The sequence below is a fragment of the Molossus molossus genome, unplaced genomic scaffold (assembly GCF_014108415.1).
Source record: "Molossus molossus isolate mMolMol1 unplaced genomic scaffold, mMolMol1.p scaffold_m16_p_19, whole genome shotgun sequence".
NCBI lineage: Eukaryota > Metazoa > Chordata > Mammalia > Chiroptera > Molossidae > Molossus > Molossus molossus.
The window spans coordinates 17,101,872-17,116,696 of NW_023425354.1; the positions used below are offsets into that span (position 1 = coordinate 17,101,872).

At 41.3% G+C, this 14,825-nt stretch overlaps 1 protein-coding gene across 14 annotated transcripts in view; it reads right to left on the reverse strand.

Moving 5' to 3' along the window:
* Positions 1–14,825, reverse strand: part of BCAS3 (BCAS3 microtubule associated cell migration factor) — a 517,634-nt gene that overhangs the window by 489,724 nt on the left and 13,085 nt on the right. For all 14 annotated transcript variants that reach the window (XR_004960281.1, XR_004960283.1, XR_004960284.1 and 11 more), the window contains exon 5: positions 7,368–7,474. Coding sequence is in view for 9 of the 14 variants with exons in the window: in XM_036268042.1 (XP_036123935.1) it covers positions 7,368–7,474 (107 nt within the window). In the remaining 5 variants the exon portion in view is untranslated. The remainder of the gene's footprint in view (positions 1–7,367; positions 7,475–14,825) is intronic.

Consider the following 14,825-nt stretch of genomic DNA (forward strand, 5'->3'; position numbering starts at 1 on the left):
AACCGAACCCGGGTCTCTCCAGACCGCAGGCCGACGCTCCAACCGCTGAGCCAAACCGGCCAGGGCTTTTTTAAGATTTTAAACAAAAGCATAGATATTTACTAAAAAGAGGCAATGACATTGTTAGGCATGGGTGTGAATAGGGCTTGTTTATCCAGGACATCCACATAACAAATAATCATTATTTCTTGTGTTTTGTCAGAGGTCTTGCAAGAAGGGGCCTGACAGCTTGGGAAAGCTAAGAGAACTGGGGTATTCCTGCAGTCAACTCATATACCAGGTGGTAGGATTGGGAAGTACATAAAATACTTCCGCACACTTCTGCTTCTGAGCTAATTCGACTTAATTAACTTGACTGAACATCACCTAAACTACGTTCTTATTTGTGCACTTCTTACATACACCATTTTTTTAATGTCTAATGAAGGCTTGCCAGTTTGTCTTGGTGATTAGAGCATCGATCTGCGGACCAAAGAGTTTATAGGTTCGATTCCGGTAAAGGGCACGTGCCTCAGTTGTGGTTCTTCCCCAGCCCAGGTCGGGGTTGTGCAGGAAGCAACCAGTCGATGTGTCCCTCTCACATCGATGTTTCTCTGTCTCTCCATTTCCTTCCCTCCCTCCCACTCTATCTGAAAATAAACAGAAATATATCCTTGGGTGAGGATTAAAAAGTAATAATAAAATAAATAAATGTTTAACCAAGATATGTTTATCTATATAAAATCTATAGAAGGGAGCCCTGGCCAGTTTGGCTCATAGGTAGAGCATCGGCCCATGGACAGGTGAGTCACAGATTAGATTCCAGCCAAGGGCACATACCTTGATTGTGGTTCGCCCCCAGACAAGGTCGGGGTTGTGCAGGAGGCACCAGTCGATGTGTCCCTCTCACGTCGATGTTTCTCTCTCTCTCTCTCTCTCACCTTCTCTCTCCCTCCCACTTTATCTGAAGATAAATAGAAAAAAAATATCCTTGGGTGAGGATAAAAATAAATAAATCTACAGAAGGGAGAACCGTGCACAAAATTTAAGCAAAACTGTGCTTGGACAGAGATCGATGTTCTGCTTAACTAGACTTACTCAAATGCTGGAGCAATTATGTTACCTGGTATCAAACAATACTACAAGGACTTAGTAATCAAAACAGCATGGTACTGGCATAAAAATAGACATGTAAATCAATGAAACAGAATAGAGAGCCCAGAAATAAACCCACGGCATTATGGTCAATTAATACTTGACAAAGGATTCAAGAACATACAATGGGATAAAGATAGTCTATACAGTCCTGGCTGGTTTGGGTCAGCGGTTAGAGCATTGGCCCGCGGAACAGAGAGTCTGGGGTTCAATTCCAATGAAGGGCATGTATCTCGGTTGCAGTTCAATCCCTGGCCCTGGTCAGGGTCGTGCGGGAAGCAATCAGTCTGTGTGTCTCCTTCATATGGATGATTCTCTCTCTCTGAAGATAAATGGAAAAATATCGTCGGGTGAGGATTTTAAAAAATAAAAAAGATAGTCTATACAATACGTGGTATTGGAAAAATTGAACACATGCAAAAAAATGAAACTAGACCACCTCCTTACACCATACACAAGAATAAACTCAAGCCCTGGCCGGTTTGGCTCAGCAGTTAGAGCATCGGCCCGCGGACCGGAGAGTCCTGGGTTCGGTTCCCACTGAGGGCACATGCCTCAGTTGTGGTTTGTCCCTGGCCCTAGTTGGGGTCGTGTGGGTGGCAACCACTTAATGTGTCTCTCTCACATCAATATTTCTCTCTCTCTCTCTCTCTCTCTCCTTCCTCCCTCTCTCCCTCCTGCTCTATCTAAAGATAAATGCAAAAATGTCCTCGGGTGAAGAAAAAAAAAAAGAATAAACTCAAAATGAATTAAAGACTTAAATGTTAAAAGAAAACATAGGTATTAAATCTTGAACAATTCTCATAGCAATATTTCTGATATGTCTCCTTGAGCAAGGGAAACAAAAGGAAAAATAAACAAATGGAACAATAAACAAATGGAACTAGTACCTCAAACTAAAAAGTTTGCACAGCAAAGAAAAACATCAACAAAATGAAAAGATAACCCACTAAATAGGAGGAAATATTCACCAATGATACCTTTGATAAGGGGTTAATATCCAAAATTTATAAAGAACTCATAAAACCCTACACCCATAAAACAAACAATCCAATTAAAAAATGGGCAAAGGACCTGAACAGACACTTCGCCAAAGAGGGTATACAGATAGCTAACAGACATATGAAAAGATGCCCAATGTGACTCATTGTCAGAGAAGTGCAACTTAAAACTACAATGAGATATTACTTCCCACTGTCAGAATGGCTATCATCAATAAATCAAGAAACAAGTGCTGGCCAGGATGTGGAGAAAAGGGAACCCTAGTGCACTGTTGGTGAGAATGCAGATTAGTGCATCCACTGTGGAAAGCAGTATAGAATTACCTCAGAAAATTAAAAATAGAATTGTCTTATGATCCAGCAATTCCACTTCTGGGACTATATCCAAATAAACCCAAAACACTAATTCAAAAGAATATACGCACCCCTGTGTTCACTGCAGCATTATTTACAATAACCAAAATTTGGAAGCAGTCCAAGTGCCCTTCAATAGATGAGTGGATAAAAAAACTGGTACAGCCCAGCCGGTATGGCTCAGTGGTTGAGCACAAACTCATGCACCAAGAGGTCACCAGTTCAATTCCTGGTCAGGGCACATGCCCAGGTTGTGGGCCAAATCCCTAGTGGGAGGCATGCAGGAGGCAGCCAATTGATGTTTCTCTCTCTCTCTCCCTCTCCCTTCATCTCTTTCTAAAGTCAATAAAGAGAAAGATTTTTTAAAAACAAACTGTGGTACATTCACACAATGGAATACTACTCATCTGTAAAAAAAAGAAGGGAATCTGCCCTGGCCGATTTGGCTCAGCAGTTGGAGCGTTGGCCTACAGACCAGAGAGGCCTGGGTTCAGTTCCCGCTAAGGGCACATAACTTGGTTGCAGTTTGTCCCCGGCCCCTGTTGGGGTCGTGTGGGTGGCAGCCAGTGGATGTGTCTTGCTCATGTCGATGGTTCTCTCTCTCTCTCTCCCTCTCTCTCTCTCTCTCTCTCTCCCCCCCTCCCTCTCTCCCTCCCACTCTATCTGAAGATAAATGCAAAAGTGTCCTCAGGAGAGGATAAAAAAGAAGGGAATCTTACCTTTTGAGGCAGCATGGATGAACCTGGTGAGTATTACACTAAGTGAAATAAGCCAGTCAGAGAAAGACAAGTACCATATGATCTCATTTATATATGGAAACTAATGAACACACAAAATAGAAACAGACTCATGGATGCAAGGAACAGAGTGACAATGTCAGAGGGGAGGGGGGGTTGAGGGGCTGGATGAAAAGGGGAAAGGAATCAAGAAAAAAAAAAACTCATAGACACAGACAACAGTATAGTTAACAGAGGGAAAAGGGGGGAGGGGGAAAGTGGAAGAGGGTAAAGGGGGAATAATTGGTGATAGAAGGAGACTTGACTGGGGGTGGTGAACACACAATACAGTATACAGATGATGTATTATAGAACTGTACACCTGAAACCTATATAATTTTATTAACCAATATCACCCCAATAAATTCAATAAAAAAATTTAAAAAGGCAAAATACAATTTATGATCTGCAAAGATCCCTAAAAGCCAGCATTATTTCTAGGTTGACCAACATTAGCTCCCCACGGTCTAGCATATGGAAACACTTAAATAATTACGGAATAACTGACTAGTGATAAACAAGCTTCAGAAGGGTTTAGTTAGAGTAATGCATAACAGTCACAGTAGTCTATAAAAGATGAATATTTGAAGGTATATCATAATCTTTTACCATGAAAACTGAAACTGCAAAATTATCTGCAAAGTATTATCTTCTGCGATCACATTTGGGAAGTAATGAAGTATAGCTCATGAACTCTGAATTTGAAGTCAGACAGAATTGAGTTTGTATTCCAACTCTACCTCTTACAATTCATGTGGCCTTGCCACCTGTAAAACAGGGTAACTGCTACCTCACAGTATACAGCAGATGAGATAACGTATATATAAAGCTCTCTGAACATAGTATGAGCTCTGTCAATGCAACAGAAGGAGCTTGCTTTCCCAGATTCCCCCTAATTTTTAAAGCAGCACTCACAAGGCTACAGTACTGCAATAGTTAACAACTAGTCAATGAAAATTCCAAGAATAGGTTATGCAGCTCTCTCAAAATATAATCTGGGAATAAGAACCACTTTAAAGAAGTAACTTAAATTACTCAGAAAACCTTTAAGTTACTCAGAGCTAAACAAGAGTTACCTTTGTAACTATTAAAGTGATACCTCTAATTATAATCAAAACAAGTGGGTAGCCTGAGTACCACCAAAGGAATGTGCTCAATCCAGTCAACACCCCTAACCAAACAAGGTTCAACCTTCTCGTTAAAGCTTGAGCTTCCTTTTTGCCTTTAAGTCTGCCAACAAAAGTGTAATGGATTTAAATGTAGTCTCTATTAGTAAGAACATTTTCATTTACAAAATCCTTTCCTCTGATCACCACCTAGAAGTAGTTCTCTTGGTGGGAAGACAAAATTTTAAAAACCACAGGAAAAGTTTAAGTCCTTTGCCCATGCCTTTGGCGTGGTCCTTAAATTGTAAACAATATTGCAGGGCCTTGAGAAATGTCAACTACACATCCCAAAAGGCTAAAGAAGGAGGACACTAACTCCATATCATACCAGCAGGAATCTTCTGCCTCTGCAAAGTAAAGCCAATCTTTAAAAGCAAGAAGTACAACAGACTGACAAGCCTCGGGGGAGTGGGGGGAGATAAACCCTAGAACTTACATGCATATATGCATGGCCAATGAACATAGACAACAAAGCTGGGGATGGGGCATGGGGCGGGGGGTCGTCAATGGGGGAAATATGAGAAACATCTATAACAAAAACAAATTAATAAAAATAAATAAAAGCAAGAAGTACAAAACCCCATGTCCTAAATACCTAGTAATAGGATACATAATTATATGATTAGGCGGAAGACCAAATTTCATCATAAGTGATTCATTAAAGAACAAATACTATTTTACTTAAAATCCTGCACTCAAGAATATCCTGATTTCCAATAAATTTGCAGCAATGTACGTTTTCTTTTAAATATTTTAAGTAACCATATTACCCAAAAGAACAACAATAACAAAAAGGCAGGAAGAATTCTAGCTGAAACACACACATACCCACACACATGGGCTTCAAAAAAATTTGGTGAACGCATTTATTAAAAGTACAAATTAAAATTCTATTGGCCCCAAACCTCCAACTGCAAAAGAACCCACAGAAGTCCCCTGTCCGCCGCTCCCCCATCTTCTGAGGACATGTGATATTTAGGCCATTCCCAAAATCAGACTGAGCTGTGATCCTACTAAGCTTCTTCCTCTTCCAGGACATTTTCTTTTCGGTCATCCCAAAGAGGAATATGTAGGATTTCAAAGGCAAACTGGGCCCAGCTGGTGTGGCTCAGAGGATTCAATTCCTGGTCAGGGCACATGCCTGGGTTGTGGGCTCGACCCCTAGTAGGGGATGTGCAGGAGGCAGCTGATTAGTGTTTCTATCTCACATTGATGTTTCTACCTCTCTCCCTTCTTCTCTTTCTAAAATTTTTTTTAGAAAACCACATTTTTTAAAAATAAATAAAGCTCTGGCCAGTTTGGCTCTGCCAAGGGTAGACCCATGGATCAAAGAGTCTCAGGTTCAATTCCAGTCAAGGACAGGTACCAAGGTTGCAGTTTGGTCCCCGACCCTGGTCAGAGTCATGCAGGAGGCAGCCAATCAAAGTGCATCTCTCACATCAATGTTTCTCTCTCTCTTTCCCTCCCTCCCTCTCTCTTGCTTTCTCTCTCTCCCCCCCTTCCGTCTTCTTTCCTCCTATACTATCTGAAAATCAATGGAAAAAATATCCTTGGTTGAGGATTTTTAAAAAATACATAAAATAAAAAATAAAAACATTAAATAAATAAGTAAATAAAAGGCAAACTGGGACCATATTAGACAATTAAAAACATTTATCAAAATTGGAATTTACCCTACAGATACACAGATATAAAATAACTTTGTTCGAGTTCATGTATTACATTATTGTTTCTAATTTTAAAAAAGGACATTTATGTTTTTCATTAGGGAACAAGTTACATAAAAAGGAAAGCCAAATAGATTATACGCAGTTAGCTATAAAATTCAATGAAGCACCTCTCAGTAGACTGACTTTATGAGTAAAAAACAGCAAGGTAAAAACTAATACGCTTCCATCTGTTAGGAAAGAGCAGAGTGAAAGAAATATATTTATATATATTTTTGCCTAAAATATAGCTATAAAGATATATAAGAAACTAGAAAGCCTGGTTACCTCAAGGTAGGGAAAATGGGGAACAAGAATGGGAGGGAGATTTTTACCCTGTTATATCTGGTGAATTTTGTATGAAGTGAATTTTTAACTACTTCAAAACACTGATTTTTTTTTTTCTACTTTTTATTTATTGATTTGAGAGAGAGAGAAAGGGAGAAGGCGAGAGAGATAGAAACATCGATGAAAAACAACATCGATTGGCCGCCTCCTGCATGCCCCCCACTGGGGATTTGGCCCACAACCTGGGCATGTGCCCTGACTGGGAATCGAACCAGCAATCTCTTGGTGCTTGGGTCAACATTCAAGCACTGAGCCAAACCGGCCAGGCCAATGATTGCTAATTTTTTTTTTTTTTATCCTCATTTGAGGACATTTTTCCATTTTTTGTACAGACAGAGTGGGAGGGAGAGAGAGGAAGAGAGAGAGAGGGAAACATCGATGTGAAAGGGACACATCAAGTAACTGCCACCCACACGACCAACCAGGGCCGGGGACAAACTGCAACCGAGGTACATGCCCTTAGCGGGAACCGAACCCGGGTCTCTCCGGACCGCAGGCGGACGCTCTAACCGCTGAGCCAAACCGGCCAGGGCATGATTGCTAATTTTTAAAGAAGTTTTATAATAAGCCTGCTTAATCATCTGTAAAATGGGAGGAAAAAATAATACCTACTTAATAGAGTTACCATGACAAGAAACGAGATCTTGCATGTAAAGTGATTCCCACAATTCCTGGCCCACTTCACAAATCATTTACAACACCCCTGATCTCCCACCTGCTCCTTATTCCTTGTGCCTTATATGTGTTTCACACATAGTAGTATGTTAAGCAACTGCTGTGAAATCAATGGACAAGATGTTTCTGAAAGCATCACCAGATTTGACCTCAGTTAGTATGCTGAAAAGTAGCATGTTTTAGGTAATCAACCATCTTCATACTTACAGGGATGCTCCAGACCTGCATTCCATCACTGTAGCCAATCATAATCAGTAAAGGCGGCTCATTCCCAGTGCTGTGTATTTCATGAAATTCCAGATTTCTTGATGTATCTACATTAGAATTAAGTAACAGAGAAAAAGACACAATGTCGGTCAAGAAAGCAACAGACTTCTTTAATGACACTAGTGCTATGACTGTTTCAATTGTTTCTCAATAAAACATGAGGGCAGAAGTAGTTGGAAGACATCATTTAAAAGAAAGTGAACAGGAAACTGAAATGATAAAAATAGTTTTTCATTTAAACAGAGTACCTATAAGTACCAGCACACGAAAGGTTTTAAAAAAAAGTCAAACTCTTGCCCTGGCCAGTTTTGCTCAGTGGTTAGAGCTTCGGCCAGCAGACCAGAAAGTCCTGGGTTCGGTTCCCACTCAAGGCATGTACCTCAGTTGCAGTTTGTCCCTGGCCCCAGTTGGGGTTACGTGGGTGGCAGCCATTCGGTGTGTGTCTCTCTCACATTGATGTTTCTCTCTCTCTTTTCCCCCCTTTCTCCCTCCCGCTCTATCTGAGGATAATGCAAAAAAAAAAATCAATGGGCCCTGGCCAGTTTGGCTCAGCAGTTACAGCATCGGCCCACAGACTAAAAAGTCGAGGGTTCGATTCTGATCAAGGACATGTACCTCGGTTATGGTTCCATCCCCAGCCCTGGTCCAGGTTGTGCAGGAAGCAACCAGTTGATATGTCTGTCTCACATCGATGTTTCTCTCCCCACCCCACTCTGTCTGAAAATAAATGGAAAAATATCCTTGGGAGAGGATTTAAAAAATAAATAAATATGAAAGATAAGTCATTAGAAAAATAGGCAAGAGCACTTCAAAACCAGGATATTCAAATGATAAATCAACATGAAAAGTAGTTCAACCTCATTTGCTATAATCAAGGATATGGTAATTAAAACCACAATGACAAACCAAGTGTAGGGAGGATGTGGTTTCTTATTCACTGCTGGTGAATGTAATTAGTACAACCACTTTAGAAAACATTTTGACAACATACTCAAGTTGAAGATACCACGTCCTTTGACCAAGCAGATTCACTCTAGGTGTACATGCTCATTAGAAGCATGAGCCCTGGCCGGTTTGGCTCAGCGGTTAGAGCGTCGGCCTGCGGTACAGAGAGACCTGGGTTCGGTTCCCGCTAAGGGCATGTACCTCGGTTGCAGTTTGTCCCCGGCCCTGGTTGGTCGTGCGGGTGGCAGCCACTCGATGTGTCCCTTCACATTGATGTTTCTCTCTCTCTCTCTTCCTCTCTCTCCCTCCCGCTCTATCTGAACAAAAAATGGAAAAATGTCCTCGGGTGAGGATAAAAAAAATAATAATAATAATAGAAGCATGAGCACATACATATACACTAAGAGACATGCAAAAAAATATTCATAACAAGATTATTTAAAAAGAGCCAAAAGCTGCAATCAATCCAAATGTCCACCAACAGAATGGATAAGCACAGTGTTATACTGATACAATGGAATATTACTCAGCACAGAAAAAAGAATAAACTACAACCATACACCATAACATGGATGAACCTCAGACATAATGAGCAAAATAAGCCAGACATAAAAGACTATATACTGAATAATTCCATCTGAGACAGGCCAGTAGCCAGTACAAGCAGAATAGAGAAACTGAGAAAGATAGTTAAACAGCAGTTTGCAGCCATCTAGTAAATCCTATTGTCCCTAAACCAGGGACACAGAAGAGTAAATAAATGGTTTACACTTCTCCCCAACCAAAGGGTAAACAGCTTAAATTACCCTATTAGGGAGACAAATAATAGAAACCCAGTTAGGGCCATTTGCCAACCACATCCAAGGACAGATGAAGTTAAGAGAATAAATATCATTTTGGTACATCGGCATAAAGCTGATGAATATTCTACTGAGATCCTCCCCTAAATGCTTCCTGCTCCTCCCAGGAGCACACATGTGTCTGCCCCCCCACCTTCCCCCACAGGCATGCATCTCCTAACCACTAAGGGAGCCCAGGAGGCTTGCAACCAAGCAGCAAGGGGCAGCAACAGTTCGTCTCAGACAAACTCCCTGACCCTGCCCACCAAGCCCCTTTTCTCTGACCTCTGAGTGAGCCAAAGCAGACCAGCCTAGGCTCCCTTCTGCAGCCCTTTCTTGTTTCACTGTCGCTAGCTTTAATAAATGTCCTTTGAAATTCACCTGGACTTGTGTTGTGAAATTTTTCCTGCACAAAGTCAAGAACCCACACACTATCAGCTGGCCCTAGGCAGACGCATTCAGGGCCAGGTCTCCTTTCTGATAACACATCTATATGAAATTCAAAATCAATAGGCAATTAGCAATATTCTGTTTCTTACCCTAGGTGATGGTTACATAAGTGTTGAGTTTGTAAAAATTCATTCACTGATCTATACTTTTGTGTTATTTACCATGATATATCTGCACAACAATGTTTTCTAAAATCATAAATTTAAGCAACAATATCCCTCTCTCTTTATTTGATTTCATCACTCTCTTCTCCTTCTAGAAGCTAAATTCCTTGATTGAGTAGTTTATAACTATTATCTATTTTTCATATTTCATTCACCCAAAAAAACATTTCAGGATGATTTCTGCCCCTAGCACTCCTCCCTAGAGTTGTCAATAACCTCCAAGTTGTTGTTAAAGAGAAAACCACAGGCACAAAATGACATCCCTCAGTGAAAAACAAAAACAAAACCCCCTAATATCAAGCCTAGATTTAATACCTGATCTGCAGTTTCAACCTCTCCCAGAAACGTATCAGTTGAATTTTATGGTCAAGTACCCACCCTGTCCACCCCCTAAGCCACAAAGAAAGAGAGATCTGAAAAATAAAACCCCTCACCAAAGAAAAGATGTCCCACCCAAAAATCCTTTCTTTTCTTTTGTCAATACCTCCCTTGCCCCACCCTTCATCCTAAAACAAAACAACCTTCCATTTTAGACAGGTCCTTGGAGTAAAATGTGAGTCATGATGGGCAGTCCTATCCTAGACAAAGGTCTTCCTGACAAAGGTCACTTTACCTTAAGTGAATCTATTGTCTTTTTGCTTCTAAGATAACCTATCTTTGGAATGTCAGAGTAATCCCCTTTTACCAGACCCCTCAGGACACAATCTCAGATAAGAGCAAGAGTTCAGAACCCCACATTTTATGATCATATTGTCAATTATTAACAATCAAGTATGTGTCCATCTCTTTTACTTTTTACCCAATCTGAGATTTCACCACTATGCTCTCTCCTGCCTCCCTAATCTATCACCAGTGAATTTCATGTAACTCTCTTATGTCTTCCCCTTTGATTCTGATGTGTAAAATAAGTGGTAAAACTGCCACTTTCAGGAGCATTTTCTCAATCCATTGAGATTTTGCTTCCCGGCAACTGTCAGTTTGGCTCAGATAAACTCATAAGAATTCTTTACAGGTTTTGACATTTCTTATGTGGACAATTCCTAAATTTCCTTTTCTTCCCACAGTATACCCTTCTCTAGGTGATACTTTGCTTCAGTCAGTCTCTGTTGGTGACTTCCTCAACATGGGTTTTTGGGTGTCTCAATAGAAGAGCGAATTCCACAAAAAAATCATTATTTTCTCCCCAAACCTGATCTTCCAAGGTTCCTTCTTTGCGTGAACAGCAATGTCAAGAACATCCTTCTTCCTCCCCTCTGGTAATAAATCTATCACTAATCCCTACCTTCCTAAACAGCTCTCTTCTAACAGCAACACCACCCTGGCCCAGCTCTGCCTATTCCAAAAGCGTAACTACCTTCCTGTATCCATCACTGATTGCCCATCAAACGCCATCCTGAAGTTAGAATGCTCTCTTTAAAATAAATGACATACCTCCTCACCTGCAAACCCTACATTAGTGGCTTCCTGCTGTCCAAATATAAAGATCAAAATCTTTAGCATAGCTTATAATCAATAATTTTTTTCCTTTTTTTTTTTTTGCATTTATCTTGAGGGAAAGAGGAAGAGAGAGAAACAATCGACGTGAGAGAGACACATGGAGCGGTTGCCATTCACAGGAACCCAACCAGGGCTGGGGACAAACTGCAACCAAGGTATGTGCCCTTAGCGGCAACTGAACCCTGGCCTCTGTGGTCCATGGGCCGACGTTCTAACCACTGAGCAAAACCGGCCTGGGCTCATCAGTAATTTTTTAATGTGGATTTTCTTTTTATAGAAACTCACTGGTGTCAGGTAGGAAATACTCGGAATAGTCAACAGAAGAGCCCTGGCCAGTTTGGCTCAGAGGTTAGAGCATCAGCCCACAGACCAGAGTCCCGAGTTCAATCCAGTCAAGAGCATGTACCTTGACTGCAGTTCATCCCCAACCCCGGTTGGGGTCGTGTGCGATGTGTCTCTCTCACATCAATGTTTCTCTCTCCCTCTCCCCCTCCCTCCCTCCCACACTAACTGAAGATAAATGGAAAAATATCCTCAAGTGAGGATTAAAAAATAAGTAAATTTGAAAAAAAAGAAATTCACTGACATAAAGTTAATAGCACATGATTTTATTTCCAGCAAAATTCAGAATTATAAACTTATCTTCTTAGGGCATAATTAATTCTCTTTATATCTAACATTTAATGGTCTTTTCTAATTCTATTGTGTTTTGGCATATATACATCATCTAATTTGACATACAACAATACTGTTTTAAAGGCAGAGCTGGAGCCTGGCCAGTGTGACTCGGTGGTTGAGCATCGACCCATGCATCAAGAAGTCACTGGTTCGCCCTGGCCGGTTTGGCTCAGCGGTTAGAGCATCGGCCTGTGGTCTGGAGAGACCCGGGTCCGGTTCCCGCCAAGGGCACGTACCTCGGATGCAGTTTGTCCCCGGCCCTGGTTGGTCGTGCGGGTGGCAGCCACTCGATGTGTCCCTTCTCGTCGATGTTTCTCTCTCTCTCTCTACCTCTCTCTCCCTCCCGCTCTATCTGAACAAAAAAAAAAAATGAAAAGGTGTCCTCGAGTGAGGATTAAAAAAAATAAATAAAATAAAATAAAATAAAATAAAGGCAGAGCTAGAGCCAATTTCATTTTCTTTCTTTTTTTTTTTTTTTTTTTATCCTCACCCGAGGACATTTTTCCATTTTTTGTTCAGATAGAGCGGGAGGGAGAGAGGAAGAGAGAGAGAGAGAAACATCGACGTGAAGGGACACACTGAGTGGCTGCCACCCGCACGACCAACCAGGGCCGGGGACAAACTGCAACCAAGGTACGTGCCCTTAGCGGGAACCGAACCCAGGTCTCTCTGTACCGCAGGCCAACGTTCCAACCGCTGAGCCAAACCGGCTAGGGCCCCAATTTCATTTTCTCATTGACAAGAACAAGTAAGGTATAACTTACCCAAAGCTGAAGGGAAATCTCTTGACTCTTGATACACAATCCAGTCATCTTTCTACTACAGCTACCACCTTGATCACAGGTTGTTACTTTTAGAAGGGCTCCAGGGCCACATATAAAACCCCAGAGGTAATTATTTGAACAAAATCTCCTTTCTCTTAATTTAGATTATGCTTAGTCACATGTGCTATTTTTCTTTCTCTGGATGGAGGTACAGCAGACTTACATTATTCTTGTTTGGAATTCTTAATTTTGTAAAAATTTTATACTATTCTTCAGAATTGTTATGGGTTTAAGTAATCCTTATTTGTTGACTTTTCTTTATATCTTTGATCATACCAATGAAAGGCGCAGGAGAGAATAATGGAGAGCTGATCATAGTGGGGTGCTAGCCTTAATAATAAGAAATGTTGAGCTCTGGCCGATTTACTCATTTGTTAGAGTGTCGACCCAAGGACCAATAATTTGAGGGTTCAATTCCCATCAAGGGCACATACCTCAGTTGCAGTTGTCCCTGGCCCTGGTCAGGGTCCTGCAGAAGGCAATCAGTCAATCTTTCTCTCTCTCTCCCTCTCTCTCCTACTCTCCCACTCTATCTGAAAATAAATAGAAAAATATCCTCCGGTGAGGATTTAAAAAAAAAACAGAAATGTTGAACATCTTTACTCTATTAATCATGATTACTTTGTTCTGATTAAAGAAAGCCCATTCTGACCTGGCTGGGAGCTGTATGCCCTGGGAGTTCACCTCAGGAATGCTGCCCATTCCCCATGCTGGAGAGCTGAACCATCCCGCCACCACCCTCCCCCACCATCATGGAAACACTAACAACCTTCCAGGCTTGGAGTCCAGCACTAGAGAAAGCCCACATTCCCCAGTTCCCAATACTTCCCCATTCCTGTAATCTGTAACTGCTTTACCCATTGATATTCCCTTTGCCTACTTCCCCAACCATTTTACCCATTGATATTCCCTTTGCCTACTTCCCCATGACCTCCTATGGAGGGAGTGCAGAGCAGATTTTTGCAGAATGACCTGGCTGCTTTCCCACACTGCCAGCAATATTGGAATGAAAGCTCATATAAGATTCAAACTTGTCTCTGCTTAATAGGCTCAAGTAGTGACAGGCAGCCTGGACCCATTTATTGTCTGGTTTCACCATCACCACTGGTTAGTCAGTCCATAACTGATCCTTACCTTCTTTACTGGTTTCTGTTCTCTTATTTAACCCCTAAATAATGGACTTTATGGTCTTTTTAATAGAGATAAGCAGCACTCCTTTGTGGTTTTGCCAACAACAATGTTCTCCTTCAATTCATCCACCCTTCAAAACCGGGTCCTGTCCTAAATTATCTGTGAACCACCCCTGATGCTGCAGTTAGTATATTTTCCTTCCTTAGAAAAATGTTCGCAATTGAGGAGAGGACGGAATACTGGGTTTTCTGCTTACCTTAAAAATCTAGGTGTAAAGTAAAATTATATCTTTCCTCCCAAACCAGCTTCTTCTGTATTCCAGGCATATATTAACAGCAGCAACATACTGCCAATACCCAGTCTCAAAACTGTGGGGCCATTTGTAGCAGATGCTAATAGATGAAAGAGGATTAAGGCAGAAAAGAACAGTTCAGCCAGCAGGCCCCTGTACACACATCCTGAGGCATAAAAAGTTCTGTGCTTCCAATGATCTGAAAGGCAAGTGGGATTGATGTACAGCTTGTAAAGGGACAGTTAGACTGGAAAAGGACTAAGGCTGAGAGGCATTTGTGAGACATTTAAGTGAAAATATCTAGAAGGTAGCTGAAATGGGGACCCAAGCACACCAGAGCAACAGCACCTAAAAGTAGCTATTATCTCTGTATACCTCACAAATCCCCACTCTACGCCTCCCCCTTTTCTGGTAACTGATCTTACCTCTCGCCTGTCCCCATCAAGCACAGAGATAAGCACGTAACCAGCTGATCCAATTCTAGTACTACATTCTTGGCTACTGCAACTATTCCAATAACCAGAAGGTGGTCCAGATTGAGCATTCTGAATTTCCCAAAGAATACTTTTTCTCCTAGA